General features: G+C 39.5%; 4 protein-coding genes across 4 annotated transcripts in view; all 4 read left to right on the top strand.

Moving 5' to 3' along the window:
* LOC108821772 (uncharacterized) overlaps positions 1 to 12,685 on the top strand; it is a 102,513-nt gene extending 89,828 nt beyond the window's left edge. Inside the window, exons 2-10 of the mRNA XM_018594766.2 lie at positions 7,326 to 7,419; positions 7,639 to 8,193; positions 8,279 to 8,354; positions 8,441 to 8,515; positions 8,630 to 9,235; positions 9,401 to 11,407; positions 11,494 to 11,536; positions 11,634 to 12,031; positions 12,358 to 12,685. Of these exons, the coding sequence (XP_018450268.2) occupies positions 7,417 to 7,419; positions 7,639 to 8,193; positions 8,279 to 8,354; positions 8,441 to 8,515; positions 8,630 to 9,235; positions 9,401 to 11,407; positions 11,494 to 11,536; positions 11,634 to 11,973 (3,705 nt within the window). The 5' untranslated portion in view covers positions 7,326 to 7,416 and the 3' untranslated portion in view covers positions 11,974 to 12,031; positions 12,358 to 12,685. The remainder of the gene's footprint in view (positions 1 to 7,325; positions 7,420 to 7,638; positions 8,194 to 8,278; positions 8,355 to 8,440; positions 8,516 to 8,629; positions 9,236 to 9,400; positions 11,408 to 11,493; positions 11,537 to 11,633; positions 12,032 to 12,357) is intronic.
* Positions 83 to 885, top strand: LOC108822041 (cold shock protein 2). Its single transcript, XM_018595054.2, has one exon. It carries the CDS (start codon positions 157 to 159, stop codon positions 688 to 690), a length of 534 nt encoding a protein of 177 aa, XP_018450556.1. The 5' UTR covers positions 83 to 156; the 3' UTR covers positions 691 to 885.
* Positions 1,824 to 3,332, top strand: LOC108820692 (mitochondrial import receptor subunit TOM20-2). The gene is made up of 6 exons (XM_018593691.2): positions 1,824 to 2,043; positions 2,281 to 2,359; positions 2,455 to 2,624; positions 2,708 to 2,755; positions 2,861 to 2,956; positions 3,083 to 3,332. The coding sequence occupies exons 1-6, from the start codon at positions 1,945 to 1,947 to the stop codon at positions 3,209 to 3,211; spliced, it is 621 nt and encodes a 206-aa protein (XP_018449193.1). The 5' UTR covers positions 1,824 to 1,944; the 3' UTR covers positions 3,212 to 3,332.
* On the top strand, positions 4,103 to 5,631 carry LOC108821286 (CRIB domain-containing protein RIC2). Its single transcript, XM_018594335.2, has 3 exons — positions 4,103 to 4,370; positions 4,457 to 4,579; positions 5,310 to 5,631. Exons 1-3 carry the CDS (start codon positions 4,253 to 4,255, stop codon positions 5,468 to 5,470), a joined length of 402 nt encoding a protein of 133 aa, XP_018449837.1. The 5' UTR covers positions 4,103 to 4,252; the 3' UTR covers positions 5,471 to 5,631.
* Positions 12,686 to 12,837: the final 152 nt, after the last annotated feature.

The raw sequence follows: 12,837 nt of genomic DNA, 5'->3' as shown, positions 1-12,837 counted from the left end.
AGGCCTTAACAGGCCCGCTTCTTAGCTTATATTGCACGTCGAATTTTTCTTTTTGTTAGTTTATAAAAAGCTGATTACAGTATTTAGTTTATCTACAGAAAGTGAAAACTAGGGTTTCAGAGAGAAAGAGAGAGAATCAATCTCAAGAGATCAAAGATGAGTTACGGACAAGATAGGCTAAGGGGCACCGTCAAGTGGTTCGACACCCAGAAGGGGTTCGGCTTCATCACTCCCGAGAACGGCGGCGAAGATCTCTTCGTCCACCAGTCCTCCATCAGATCCGAGGGATTCCGAAGCCTCGCCGCCGACGAATCCGTCGAGTTCCAGGTCGAGAACGACAACAACGGCCGTGCCAAGGCTGTTGAGGTCTCCGGACCCGACGGCGCTCCCGTCCAAGGCAGCAGCGGCGGTTCTTCCGGCGGAGGCCGTGGATTCGGAGGCGGTGGAAGAGGCGGAGGTCGCGGATTCGGCGGCGGGAGAGGCGGTGGTGGACGTGGAGGAAGCGACTGCTACAAGTGCGGTGAGCCGGGTCACATTGCGAGGGACTGTTCCGAAGGTGGCGGAGGATACGGAGGAGGAGGGAGAGGTGGCGGCGGTGGTGGATACGGTGGTGGTGGTGGCGGAGGAAGCTGCTACAGCTGTGGCGAGTCGGGGCATTTCGCTAGGGATTGCACTAGCGGTGGACGTTGAAGCCACTGTTCCTTCGTTATCAGATCGAGAAGTATTCTCGCATCTTATTATCTCTTTTTATTGTTTGTTTTTGCTTATGATGGATCTCTTTCATTTCTCGGTTTATTTTCGGTTCACTGGTTTAATCGCTTGATGGTTTCGAATTAGGGGCCTTTATGGTTATTTCGTTTTATGCTATGTTATGGTTTTTATTTATATGGTGCTTGTGATTGGGTGAAAGATAATTTCATAATTAAGATCCATTTGTATTTGTGAATGGATTTGAAAGAATTTCAATCGACAGTGACAACGGTTTTAGGTTTTGGAAGAACAAAAGATTCTACGTATTTGGATAACTTTGTTTGTTCTGTGGTGGGGACCTTTGTCCGAGGAAACATACAGAACATTCAACCCCTGTAAATAGACATTTGATACCTAGAAAAACTATAGTAACTCAGATATTAATTTTCAAAAATGAATAACAATCTGCCTTTTGTAATAAGTTTTGCTACACTTGATTTATGGGTTACGACTGAGAGTGCCATAGGAATATAGGATACTCCATCTCAGACGTCAGTGTGCAACCAGCTAAATCTCATAATAAACATTTCACATGTGTCGATAAGTTAAATATCTATAAAGTTTTCAGTTTTTTCTCTAAATACAAATAAATGTCTTTTATAAAAATCTATGTGAGTTATATCACCCTTATCACAAAGAGGTGGTTCCACAATCACATGCTTTATTGCGTGGATCTTGTACTTCAGTTGGTCATGATCTTCTTCATTTTTTTTGTCGGCCATATGATCTTATTTGGATCATTAGTGTTTGGAGAAAGAAAATGTTCATTTAGATGTGCACAGCCCATTTAACACCTCTGCTCTGCATTGTGTGTAGATGTATATGGATGACTTGTTTAAAGGTTCAGTAGAACATCAACATTATGTAACGCTGATGAACATCTTAAAAAAAAATTTAATCATATGGAAGCAGTCTCTCATATAGCAAGTGTGTGCTAGTGACATTTGAATGGGCTGGGTAATCGAATTCATGGAATGTAGCGTTTTAAAAAGATGATAGTAACAAGAGGCCCATACAAAAAGTCCATTAAAAGCCCAATCATGTTCGTTAACAACCACGACAAGACTTGTCGGCTGCTAAAACCCTCGGACGAATCAAACTTGCTTTCGTTTCTGAGTTCTTGTAATAATCTTCCCCAAAAGTATTCAGAACAGAACCTTAAAACATTACCTTCCCCCTGCCTGCATCTCAACGATGGAATTCACTACCGCCGACATGGAAAAGGTGTTTCTGTTCGACCACCTTCGCAAAGGATGTGAGGCTCAGTACGCTAAGGATCCTCTCGATTCCGATGTTTGTACTATCTACTACTCTCCTCTTGATCATATGATTTCTACATATTAAATTATTAATCTGAACGATAGCGAAGATGAATTACTTGATTCTGTATGTCATGTATGGATAGGATACTAAATTTGAAAAAAAAAGTTTCAATTTTTGAATACGATCCTGTTAATTAGATTTGGATGATGATATTGATATGAGTCTCTCTTTGTGTGGGATACTCTCTTTTTTTTCATTTTAATACAGAATTTGCTAAAGTGGGCTGGTTCGTTGATTGAACTTGCTCAGTTCCAGACTGTTCCCCAGGCGAAGGTGATGTTAAGTGGTAATGAATTCTTCTTCTTCTTCAAAGTTTTTGAGTAAACACTGTCTTTAGCTCAAATGATGAATTATTAATGTGTTAAATTGATAAAATTGTAGATGCTATTTCCAAGTTGGAAGATGTATTGACATTGAACCCAGGGAAGCATGAGGCGCTTTGGTGTCTTGGCAACGCTTACACTACCCAGGCTTTTCTTTATCCTGATGCCGATGTAGCCAAAGGTCACTTCGATAAAGCCGTTGAATATCTCCAAAGAGCTGTAGATGAGGTGCTTTTTCAGCTTTTGAATATTTGTTACTGTTAAAAAATGTGTCATTAGAAGAATGTTTTTTTTTTGTTTTGGTTTAACAGGATCCAGGTAATGAGATATATCGCAAGGCCTTGGATGTTGCAATAAGGGTACACTATTTCAATTTCTCATTTGATTCTGTTATCTCTCTGTAAGTATTCTTTTTTTTTGTGTTTCTGATCTCTCTTTGTTTTACACTTCTTAATGGATAATAGGGCCCGGAGATGCTAATGGAGCTGACACAGAGTGGGATGATGCAGCAGGCACTAGCTGGAGGAGGAGGAGGTCGCTCAGCTTCGTCAAATGCTAGCGTAAGTTATCTCTTTGTTTTGTTGTTTTTTTTTTGTTTCATACAAAAATAATTCTTTAATAGCAAAAAGTGAAAGAAGCTCACTATAATTTTTATTTAATTGTATGGTTGGTTCTTGATTTTGCAGGGTGGTAAGAAGAAGAAGAACAATGACTTCACGTACGATGTATGTGGTTGGATCATTCTAGCATGTGGGATTGTTGCTTGGGTTGGCATGGCAAAAGCCCTTGACCCTCCACCACCTCCTGCTAGATAAAAATCCGTAGTGTTTCTAAGTGAAACAGAGTAACGGTTTATTACGGTTTTGTTTCACCGACCGGATCATGTACACCTATCAAATTGTTTTGTTTACTTAACTATTAGGATGGTTATTGACTTTCGATAGTTGTATGCAAACGAGGGGGGGGGGGATTCGTCGATTATTATATGAAAGATAACTTATATGCAGATGAATAGTTGGAAAAAATTAATTAGAGACAGATATATTTATTTTAGGTAGGCGAAGTCGTTTTATATCTCTTGAAGTAGAGTTGGAGTTTGTTCTAAGATTAGTGACCAGAGAGTAGTGGCTTTTATTACAAGAAAGGGCCCAGACTCTATAGAAGGAAAAAATCTTGGACTATTATTTAATCTTTTTGGTTATCACAATCGGTTGAAATATCAAACATCTTCTGATCTGATGATTCAGAAAGCTCTGCTTTGATGAATTGTTAAATAATCTCAAAATTTAAAGGTGGATAAGACTCTTCTCTAAGGATGTTGATAGCTAACGAGCGTACTCTGCCCCGGTTAGTCATAGGTTTACCGGTTTGCAGGATTGGTAATGCCGTGTTTTTTTCAAAAGTAGTAATCCCAATAGTGTGTAGTTCATAAAGATGAAAACATTATTTTCAACTAAGTTACTGTATACGTATCCATGTCTCTCTCAGCGTCCTGGGAACGTTCTAACTCTTAAGTATTGTGCTAGGAGAAAAAAGTGTAAGGTGGGGGATGGGGGTTATCGTGAATGTTTAATCTAGAAATTAGGTTAAGTGGCACTGTTGGCCAACTAAAAGCACTCTCAAGTATACTCAATAATGACACTCTTCTTCTATTGGTTTAGGGGAATACAAAATTCTTCAAGTAAACAATGATTCTAACTTGCTTACAAAGCCATAACCACGCACGAGATTTGCAAATAAAAACCCCCTACCAAAATTCCATCATTTTATACACTCACACACGCTAATTAATATCACCATTATTACATAATCGTATACCATACGTAGACACACACATACAGGAGAGAAAAAGAGAGATGAAAGATAGGATTGAGCGATTTGTGGTATTGCCGTTTTCGTTGGGGTGCTCAACGCAATCCAGCGTCGCCGTGGCTGCTAGTCATCAACACAAGAAATCGAACCAACTCATCGAGAGTACAACTGCCTAACCTTTTTCACGACCTCGTGTTCTCGTTTTTGTTTTCTGATTCTTTTTCTTTTGTCATTTTTGGTTTTTTAAGGGAGAGAAAAAAGTTGCTTGTTTCTAAAAGAAGAGGCAAAGGTAGAGAACAATGGTGCTAATACCTCAGATGGTATCTACAAAATTGTCCGAAGCTTCAAGAGTTTTTCTCACTTCTTCATTAGTAAGTCCTCTAATTTTACTACTATATATCTTCTTTTTTCTCTGAGCAAACATATTTGATACTACTTTTCAAGTAAGGAAAACCATTTTTCAAAAGAAGAGTAGAATTGTAGATTTTTTTAATCCCAAGATTTCTAGTTATTTCTCTTATCCAATCATTTAAAATAATGTGTAAGAAACACAAAATAAACTAGCTAATATTTTTGTGTTCCTTTCTTTAAAAAGACTAGTTATTCCAGTTTTCTACATCGGTAGTTGGAAAAGATCATAAACAATATATAAGATAGATTGACCACTCCTCTATCACCAATGGATTTTAGGTTGGAAACCTATCTAACTTAACATTCATGATGTTAGACAGTCATATAGCAATTAGTTAAGCTTATGAAGGAGGTGCTTCACCATTGGTTTTACCTTCTTCTTTTTAACACATTTACATATATGATGTTACATGGGCAGTCTGTACATTGGTTTCAACCTCGTTTTTGATATATCCATAGTTTAGTTACATTTACAAATAACCAAAGGTCTTGTAAACAGAGTAAATTTTAGTGTAATTATAGTCTTTAAGATTCTTTGGAATATACACAATACAGTTACGAAGAAAGTACATTGTCATGTGTGGTTTATACGGGACAAGTGAATGATAATAGATTGAATCATGTTTTTGAATATACACATACATCATCAACCAACCAGCATTATAATCTACATGTGTATATGATGAGCAGGATACGAAGAGGAGAGGGAGGTGGAGATGGAGATAGGGCTTCCAACGGACGTGAAACACCTGAGCCACATCGGAGTTGATGGAACCATGACCACTTTTGACTTCTGTTCCACCTCCTCCTCACCTTTTCCATTATCCCGTTTCCACCTCACTGCCGTCTGAGTTTAACATTTACATGCTTAAAGCTTTGAATCAACTTTTACAGTATACATCGTTTTTTTTTTTTGGTTTCACCATGATTTTACTGTATATATGTATTGTGATATAGAAAACTTTCGGCTGAAAAAATAAACTCAGTTCTAATGTAAATGAATTTGTCTCTTTTTCTTGTTGTTGTTTAATTGAATGTGTGTTTTACACGAAAATATGCAAATACATTTCTAATCTCAGAAACATATATCGATTACCAGAACATATGCACACCATTACACCAAGCCAAAACTGAAAGCAAAAAGTATAACACAAATGGTAGATAAAAGAAAAAGCAAAAGCAAAAGCAAAACAGTAACAGTAAAATAATAATGAAGAAATAAAAATAAAGAATAGGGAAAGGTTTACATTTTTTGTGTGTTTCTTATCAAGTTGCTGATATTCTGGGTGAGGATCAAAGCAACTGTGGATCCATTTGAAAAATGCCACTTAGCTGTGGATCCATTCCGGGTGAGGTTTCACCATGATTTTACTGTATATCCATTTGAGTAAATGCTACATATTTGGGGTGTTTTCCATGAATGATGCATCTTGTGACAAAAGTTTTTGAGGTTACTAAGATAAGAGTGAGAGTAGTTAAACTGTCAAAGTCCACCAGAAGCATACAGAAGCCCCAACCATCCTACACCCCATGGCAACTTAAAGTAATTTTGATTTTAACTAAAAGATGAATTGTAAAAGTAGAGTGGATGGTTTGCTTAGGTGATAAAAGATATACTTTGACATTATCAACTGATATTTTTACACTTTCAATTTGATAACGGCGATGCTTCTCCACGAAATTGGATGTGTAGGGTGAGGACAAAATTATAGAAGCATATGTTTTGAATATATTCACTGTTTAGATGACTTTTCATTATGATGAGAAAGACAGTTTGCGGCGGCTTCGTTTCTTATAGAGACGGCATGCAACCTTAAAATAACAAAAAGATATCAGTTCTCAGTACTAAACTTTTCAGTAAAAACTCAATTGGCACTTTGCAGTTATATAGAATGCAACTTAAAGAATTAAAAGAGGCCACAACATAACGGTATGAGTAGTAATATTATATATGGTTTTACTTTTATCTGCTTCACAATCAACGTTCAAAAGAAAAAAAAAACTGTCCATGCCACTCACAATAATTGACTTTTTGGGCACTTGGAACCTTTCTGATACAAACGTGGTGTTGGTTTGACTCTGAGCGATAGACGAGTTAGTAAAGGTCAAACTGTGAGCTTTTTGATAGTACATGACTGTGCCAATGATCCCAAGGCCAACTAATTAAACATGGAAATAATACCTTCACCTTTCTCAGCAGTTAGTCATATTCAGTCTTTGACATGTCATATACTCACAGTAAAACAAATCCTGTAACAACCACATGTTTGCAGTAATAAAAATAAAATAAAATGATCAAATAAGAGAAGACTAAACAAGCCAAAGCTAAAGCCAAACAAGCAACCTTTATAGGAGAAGACAGCCCTACAACTACAAGTATCAATACCACACCACAAGAAAGAAGTAAAAGCCTTTTGTGAACTATCAGTCCAAAAACTCAACTTCGTGCTGCTTTGATGTTGGCAAACATTCACCGATGATTGATTGTCTCGACTCTCTCACGAGATTTCTCAGCTTTTAAAAATTACTAAATAACAGTCGAGTTACTAATTGCCACGTGGACATCGCACTTCTCGGTACCCAATCAGAACGGGCTGTGACGTCGTGCATTGTAGGAATAGCGATTTTGGATCCGCTTTTTTAGGTTTCGTGAAGGTAAAGTTGAAACGAGGACGACCATACATACCCCCAATTAAAAACAAACAAAATAAATCGAAAGAAAATTTTTCTTCGAGATCGCGATCTTCTTCTTCTTCTTCTCCCTGATCCATTCAAGCTTCTCTTCTCCGGCGTAATCATGGTATACTCCCGAATAAGTCAACTCTTCCTTTTTTTTAATTCGTGGAGCTTCTTCTTCTTCTTCTTCTCTTCCTAGCTCCGATCTCCCAGATCTGATTCACGAGCTTAATTTGAAATCTGAATCACGCCGAGATTGTTTTCAATTAGCTAAAGTGAGATCCTAATTTCGAATCGGATTTAGCTGACTTTCTATTACTCTTTTGTTGTGGTGGTGTTTTAGGATGTTCGATCTCCTGCTCCCGTTCCCATCGGATCTCGGCGGCGTGACAACAAATGGTCATCTCGGTGGGGTCCTGATGACAAAGAGAAAGATGCCAAGGTTGAGTACAACAGCAAGGATAAGGAGGAGGTTCAGATTGAAACTCAATCTGTGCTTGGGAGCCTCTCTGAGACTCCTCGTGACAAATGGAGGCCACGTCATAGGATGGAGCAGGTCCAGAGTGGTGGACCGACTTCGTACCGTGCTGCGCCTGGGTTTGGGCTTGATAAAGGACGAAGTAGTGAGGGTCCTCCGAATATAGGGTTCACAGTTGGTAGAGGGAGGGCGAGGGGTTCTTGGTCTACTTTCTTTGGTGTTGGCGGATTCTTGAGGAATGAGAGTGTCCCTGGTAAACCTGCTGCCCCTACGTGTAGGTATGTGAGGGGCAAGTTGCTTGACTTGTATAGAAACCAGAAGCCTGATAGGATACCGATTGATATGGAGGATGTTGATTCTGTTACTCAAGTGGATTTGATCCAACCTCTTGCTTTTATTGCACCTGATGCTGAAGAAGAGGTATGGTCCTTCACTGAGGACTTGCTTCCATATCCTTTCTTATTTGTAACTAATATTCTATTGTTGGGTATTATCTATCTATTAGGAAAGCCTTAAGGGTATATGGAAGGGAAGGATCACTGGTAGCGATGCTCCCACTTCACCTGGGGAAGAATCATTGGGTATACAATCCTTTTTTCCTTTCTTTGCTTTGCTTCTCTCTTACAAACTAGCTTAATATAATGAATGCTTCTCTGACTTGACGCAGGTGAGACGAAAGTGGATGGTGGTTTGCTAGGGGTTGTGAGTGGTGACGGTGTTTCCATGCACAATAGTAATTCAGGTATGTCAATAATAGGTGCTAAACCGGTTTTCAAATTCATGTCTTATGAGTTTTGATGTCATTTTAGTGTTCTACTAAATATTCTGACCCAAATCCAAACAACTGTTGCTGTAGGATTACTTGGAAGTCATAATGGAGGTCTGTGGGGCGCTTCTGAAAGTGATCAAGTTTCTCATGGAAGTCCTGAGGCGGTTAGATCTGCTTTGACTAAATCTTCTGTGTTGGATTCGGGTGAACCCCTTGTTGAGCAAGATTATACGGGAAAGCTGCAGCAACCAGATATTGAAGTGAATCACTCCGAAGGGACTCTGCCACCTGAGGAGTTTATGTTCTCGTACATCGATCCTCAAGGAGTAATACAGGGACCCTTCATTGGGTCTGACATTATTTCGTGGTTTGAGCAAGGTTTTTTTGGGACTGATCTACAGGTTCGCTTGGCAAATGCTCCAGAAGGGACTCCTTTTCAAGACCTTGGCAGTGTTATGTCATATTTGAAGGCGGAAAGTATGCATGCCCATATCAATGATCAGATCAGCGAGCTAGAAGAGACTAGTCGAAAAGCAAATTCGGAGACTGGTTTATCATTTGCACCCGTAGCAGAATCTAATGGTTCAGCCTCAGCTCACGATAATGTTCAGATGATGTCTAAATCAGAAGCTTACGTGAAACCACAACATGTTGATGACCGAAATTTCTTGGGCTTTTCTGCTCAAGATGAAGGTTTGTTATTCTGACTTGTGTGCATTGTGTGGGAGAAGACATTTCTTTCTTCGGGTTTTATATGCTTGTGTAGCCAACTAGCCGTTTACATTTCATTCATTCATAAGCATATTAATTTATTTTCTGTTCATAATAACTAAATATACATTTTTTTTTCTTAATCAGAAATTGTATTCCCAGGAAGAACTGGAGTTTCTGGCTATGGATCGGCAAAATCCTCTGCAAATATGCATGATGCTTCAATGGGAGTTTCTGGTCACTCTGCTATTCCTGTTGAATCAGCGAAGGTTGCCACTCAAAATCAGAATGACAACAAGCTGCATCCGTTTGGTGTGTTGTGGTCTGAGCTGGAGAGCAATAGTACACCAGTTGATCTTTTGCCTAACAGGGCGTATGATACAGGACATGACCAGAAGTATCTTGATCAAGCTCAGGATTTGGATCATTTATTATCTCTCCAATTGCAGCAGCAGCAGCATCAAAAGATTCAGTTGCAACAGCAGCAGAAGATTCAGTTACAGCAACTTCAACTAGAACAAGAGTATCAATTACAACAGAAGCTCTTACAGGAGCAACAACAGTCCCATGCTCGGAATTTACATTTTCAACAGATTCTTCAAGGACAGACTCCTGATTCAAGGATTGGGCAGTCACAGGACTTCACTCGATTCAACAATGTTGATCAGATGTTATTAGAGCAGCAGCTAATGGATGAATTGCAGAGATCTGGCCATGGCCACCTATCACAAAATTTTACACCATACATGGAGCAGCTTGCCGCTGGGAATTTTGGGCAGTTACCACATGAAGGTCATCAAAAAGAGCTACTTGAACAGCTACTTTCCACACAAATGCAGTCTCAGTACAGACAAATGCATTCTCAACATGGACACATGCAATCTGAACCAATGCGTTTGTTGGAGTACCAGCGACTGCAGCAAGAGCAGCTCATGCAATTGGCAAATGGAGGGAGGCAAAACACACTATTGGAGGAACTGAGACATAACCCTCAACATGGACAAATGGAGTACCAAATGCTGCAGCAAGAGCAGCTCTTGCAATTGGCAAATAGAGCGAGGCACAATACGCTATTGGAGGAACATAGACATATTGACCCTCTATGGCCATCCAACCGTAATGATCAGCTTCTAGGAGCTCATCCTGGGATCCACCGTTCACACTCTTCTACGGGATTTAGACCAGTAGACTTTCATGAACAGCAGCAGAGGCCACCCTTTGAGGATCACTTTAGTCATCTTGAGCGGAACCTTTCATATCAGCAACAACTTAATCAGGAACTATTCGAGCAAGGTCTACCATTTGAGCGATCTGCATCGTTACCCAGAAATGCATCGGGGCTGAATCTGGATGCATTAAAAGGTCTTAACATCTCTGAGTTCCGGGACCCTACTGCCCAGATGCATTCTTCTGGTAGATTAGGAAATTCTACTCCGGGTTTTAGTCATCAGAATCCCCATATACAATTAGGTGAACCTCATTTTTCAGAATTGGAACCAAGGAAAGAACGCTGGCATGGAGCAGATGCACAGCTAGCTAGTGGGTGGGCCGAAACACAATTTCAAAGATCGAATACAGATGCTGACCATCATAAAATGAGGTCAGAAATGAGGAGACTGGGCGAAGATTCCAACTCATGGATGGTAGATGGACATACAGATGAAAAGTCAAAGCAGCTTTTTATGGAGTTGCTTCACCAGAGGCCTGGCCATCAATCTGTGGAGTCACCAAGCATGAATCGTGGGGAACCCTATGATAGGATGGCTCCTTCAAGCTTCGGCCTTGCAGACCATAGTGGTAGACAAAACGCTTCATCTTCTTTTGGTTCACATGCATCTTCTGATGAACATGCAAATGGATTACCAGGAGATGGGAACTATATGGGATCCTTGCAGCGTAATAATTCATTGCGTTCTGGAAGTATCGATGGTGGAAGAAAAAACGAAACTAAAGATTTCAGTAATATGTTTGGTATGAGCAAAGACGCAAATGACATCAGAACGTGGAACAATGCACCACCAAAAAAGGAAGGAGCGGGACTGATGTCATTTGAAGCACAGGACAGAATGGGAAAGCAAGCAGTAATGGACTCCTTGGTTCAAAGGGAGGTTCCTGTTGGTACGCTTAGCAAACAGGCTTCTTTAAGTATCTCTGGTATGCATCTTTCAGAGTTATTGCATCTTTAAAGGTTTGTTTTCCCTGGTGATGTGGGGGCTTATCCTTATATTTTCTTTCTGCAGAGTCATACAGTGACAACTTGGTTGGAGAAGTTAGAAAGGATAGGTAATTTTGTATACTGACGTTTAGCAACCCTAGAATAGGTAAAGTAGTAAATCGCCATGTGAACTCTTATAATGATTAAATGTTTTTATGGTTGTAGGTTGGTAGTTCCTTCACACGGGCAGGTATCAGTTTTGTTAAAAAGGCCTCCCTCATCGCATGAGGAATTGTTAGAGCATATGTCCGAGGCAGCTAACAGAACAGCAGTGGGAAACAAAGGGTCAAAGGCGTCGTTCAGTGAGATGTTGAAGAATAGTAGTAGCAGTAGCAGCATGAAGAAAGTGGCAGCAGAGTCATCATCTGATCCAAACGAAGGAAACAGAGGCGGTGGTGGGAAGAAGAAAGGGAAGAAAGGGAGGCAGCTTGATCCAGCTCTTCTCGGTTTCAAAGTCACTAGCAATCGTCTTATGGGTGAAATTCACCGCGCTGATGACTTTTAGTCAATTCTGATACCCTTGAGATCCATTCAAGCGTTTCTTCTTCTCCGGCGTAATCATGGTATAATTCTATCTTTGCCTATAAGTAAACCCTTCCTGTGCTTTTGTTTCACTATGATTTCATGGTCAATGATTTACTCTTTGTTTGAAATATGAATCACGTGAGCATTGTTTCAATTAGCTAAGAGGAGACCTAATAATATCTTTTACAAAATCACATATTTTTTCGAGATCGGATTTGCATTATTGTGGATTGTTTACTTGATTTTTTTTTTCGTTGAGTGTGAATGATTGCTTGATCCGGCATGAACCATTACTAACTACAATCTCACATAGTTGATCCGGGATATGATTTTGATGGATTCTGTGTTGATTTGATAATTGCAGAAAACTTCAAAGTTGACTCGCAGACAGGAAAGTGGAGAAGTTTGACAAAAACATTACAGAGAGATGTGGAACCATGCCCTGGAATCTGAATCATTTCAGTATACAATGTGTATGTTACAGCTCTCTTCCAGATCATGAGAACTGCAACTAGCGGAGATACAGCATAAAATCACATTCAAGCTAGAAGAATCAAGTTTAGAAATGAATCATTTTTCTGTCTCTACTCTTTTCTTCTCTTCTTGTACTGTAGAGTGCAACTCTCTGTTTACTTGTGCATGTTATGTAATAAAAGAGTATTTCGTAAAGTTATTCATATCTTTCTTACCTATATTCCCCTTGTTGTTATGATTTTGCTCCTCTAAATACTAGGAGCAAGTGTTGTTTCCAATAGATCTCGTCAAATCTTACGAGGTTGATTACTCACAGGTTTAAGGAGTTCTGACCAGTTATCAACTTTCTTCCTCACGGCCGATGTGGGAT

Source organism: Raphanus sativus, chromosome 8 (assembly GCF_000801105.2).
Source record: "Raphanus sativus cultivar WK10039 chromosome 8, ASM80110v3, whole genome shotgun sequence".
Lineage (NCBI taxonomy): Eukaryota > Viridiplantae > Streptophyta > Magnoliopsida > Brassicales > Brassicaceae > Raphanus > Raphanus sativus.
This window is presented reverse-complemented; position numbering and strand designations above follow the sequence as displayed.

What these genes read in the sequence shown, in the direction of transcription:
- LOC108820692 (XM_018593691.2), top strand. Translation starts at nt 1,945, where the DNA reads ATGGAATTCACTACCGCCGACATGGAAAAGGTGTTTCTGTTCGACCAC. An exon ending in TCCAAAGAGCTGTAGATGAG is followed by an intron (nt 2,625 to 2,707) that starts GTGCTTTTTCAG and finishes TTGGTTTAACAG; the next exon opens with GATCCAGGTAATGAGATATA. An exon ending in CAGCTTCGTCAAATGCTAGC is followed by an intron (nt 2,957 to 3,082) that starts GTAAGTTATCTC and finishes TTGATTTTGCAG; the next exon opens with GGTGGTAAGAAGAAGAAGAA.
- LOC108821286 (XM_018594335.2), top strand. Translation starts at nt 4,253, where the DNA reads ATGAAAGATAGGATTGAGCGATTTGTGGTATTGCCGTTTTCGTTGGGG. An exon ending in ATCGAACCAACTCATCGAGA is followed by an intron (nt 4,371 to 4,456) that starts GTACAACTGCCT and finishes TGGTTTTTTAAG; the next exon opens with GGAGAGAAAAAAGTTGCTTG. An exon ending in TTTTTCTCACTTCTTCATTA is followed by an intron (nt 4,580 to 5,309) that starts GTAAGTCCTCTA and finishes TATGATGAGCAG; the next exon opens with GATACGAAGAGGAGAGGGAG.
- LOC108822041 (XM_018595054.2), top strand. Translation starts at nt 157, where the DNA reads ATGAGTTACGGACAAGATAGGCTAAGGGGCACCGTCAAGTGGTTCGAC.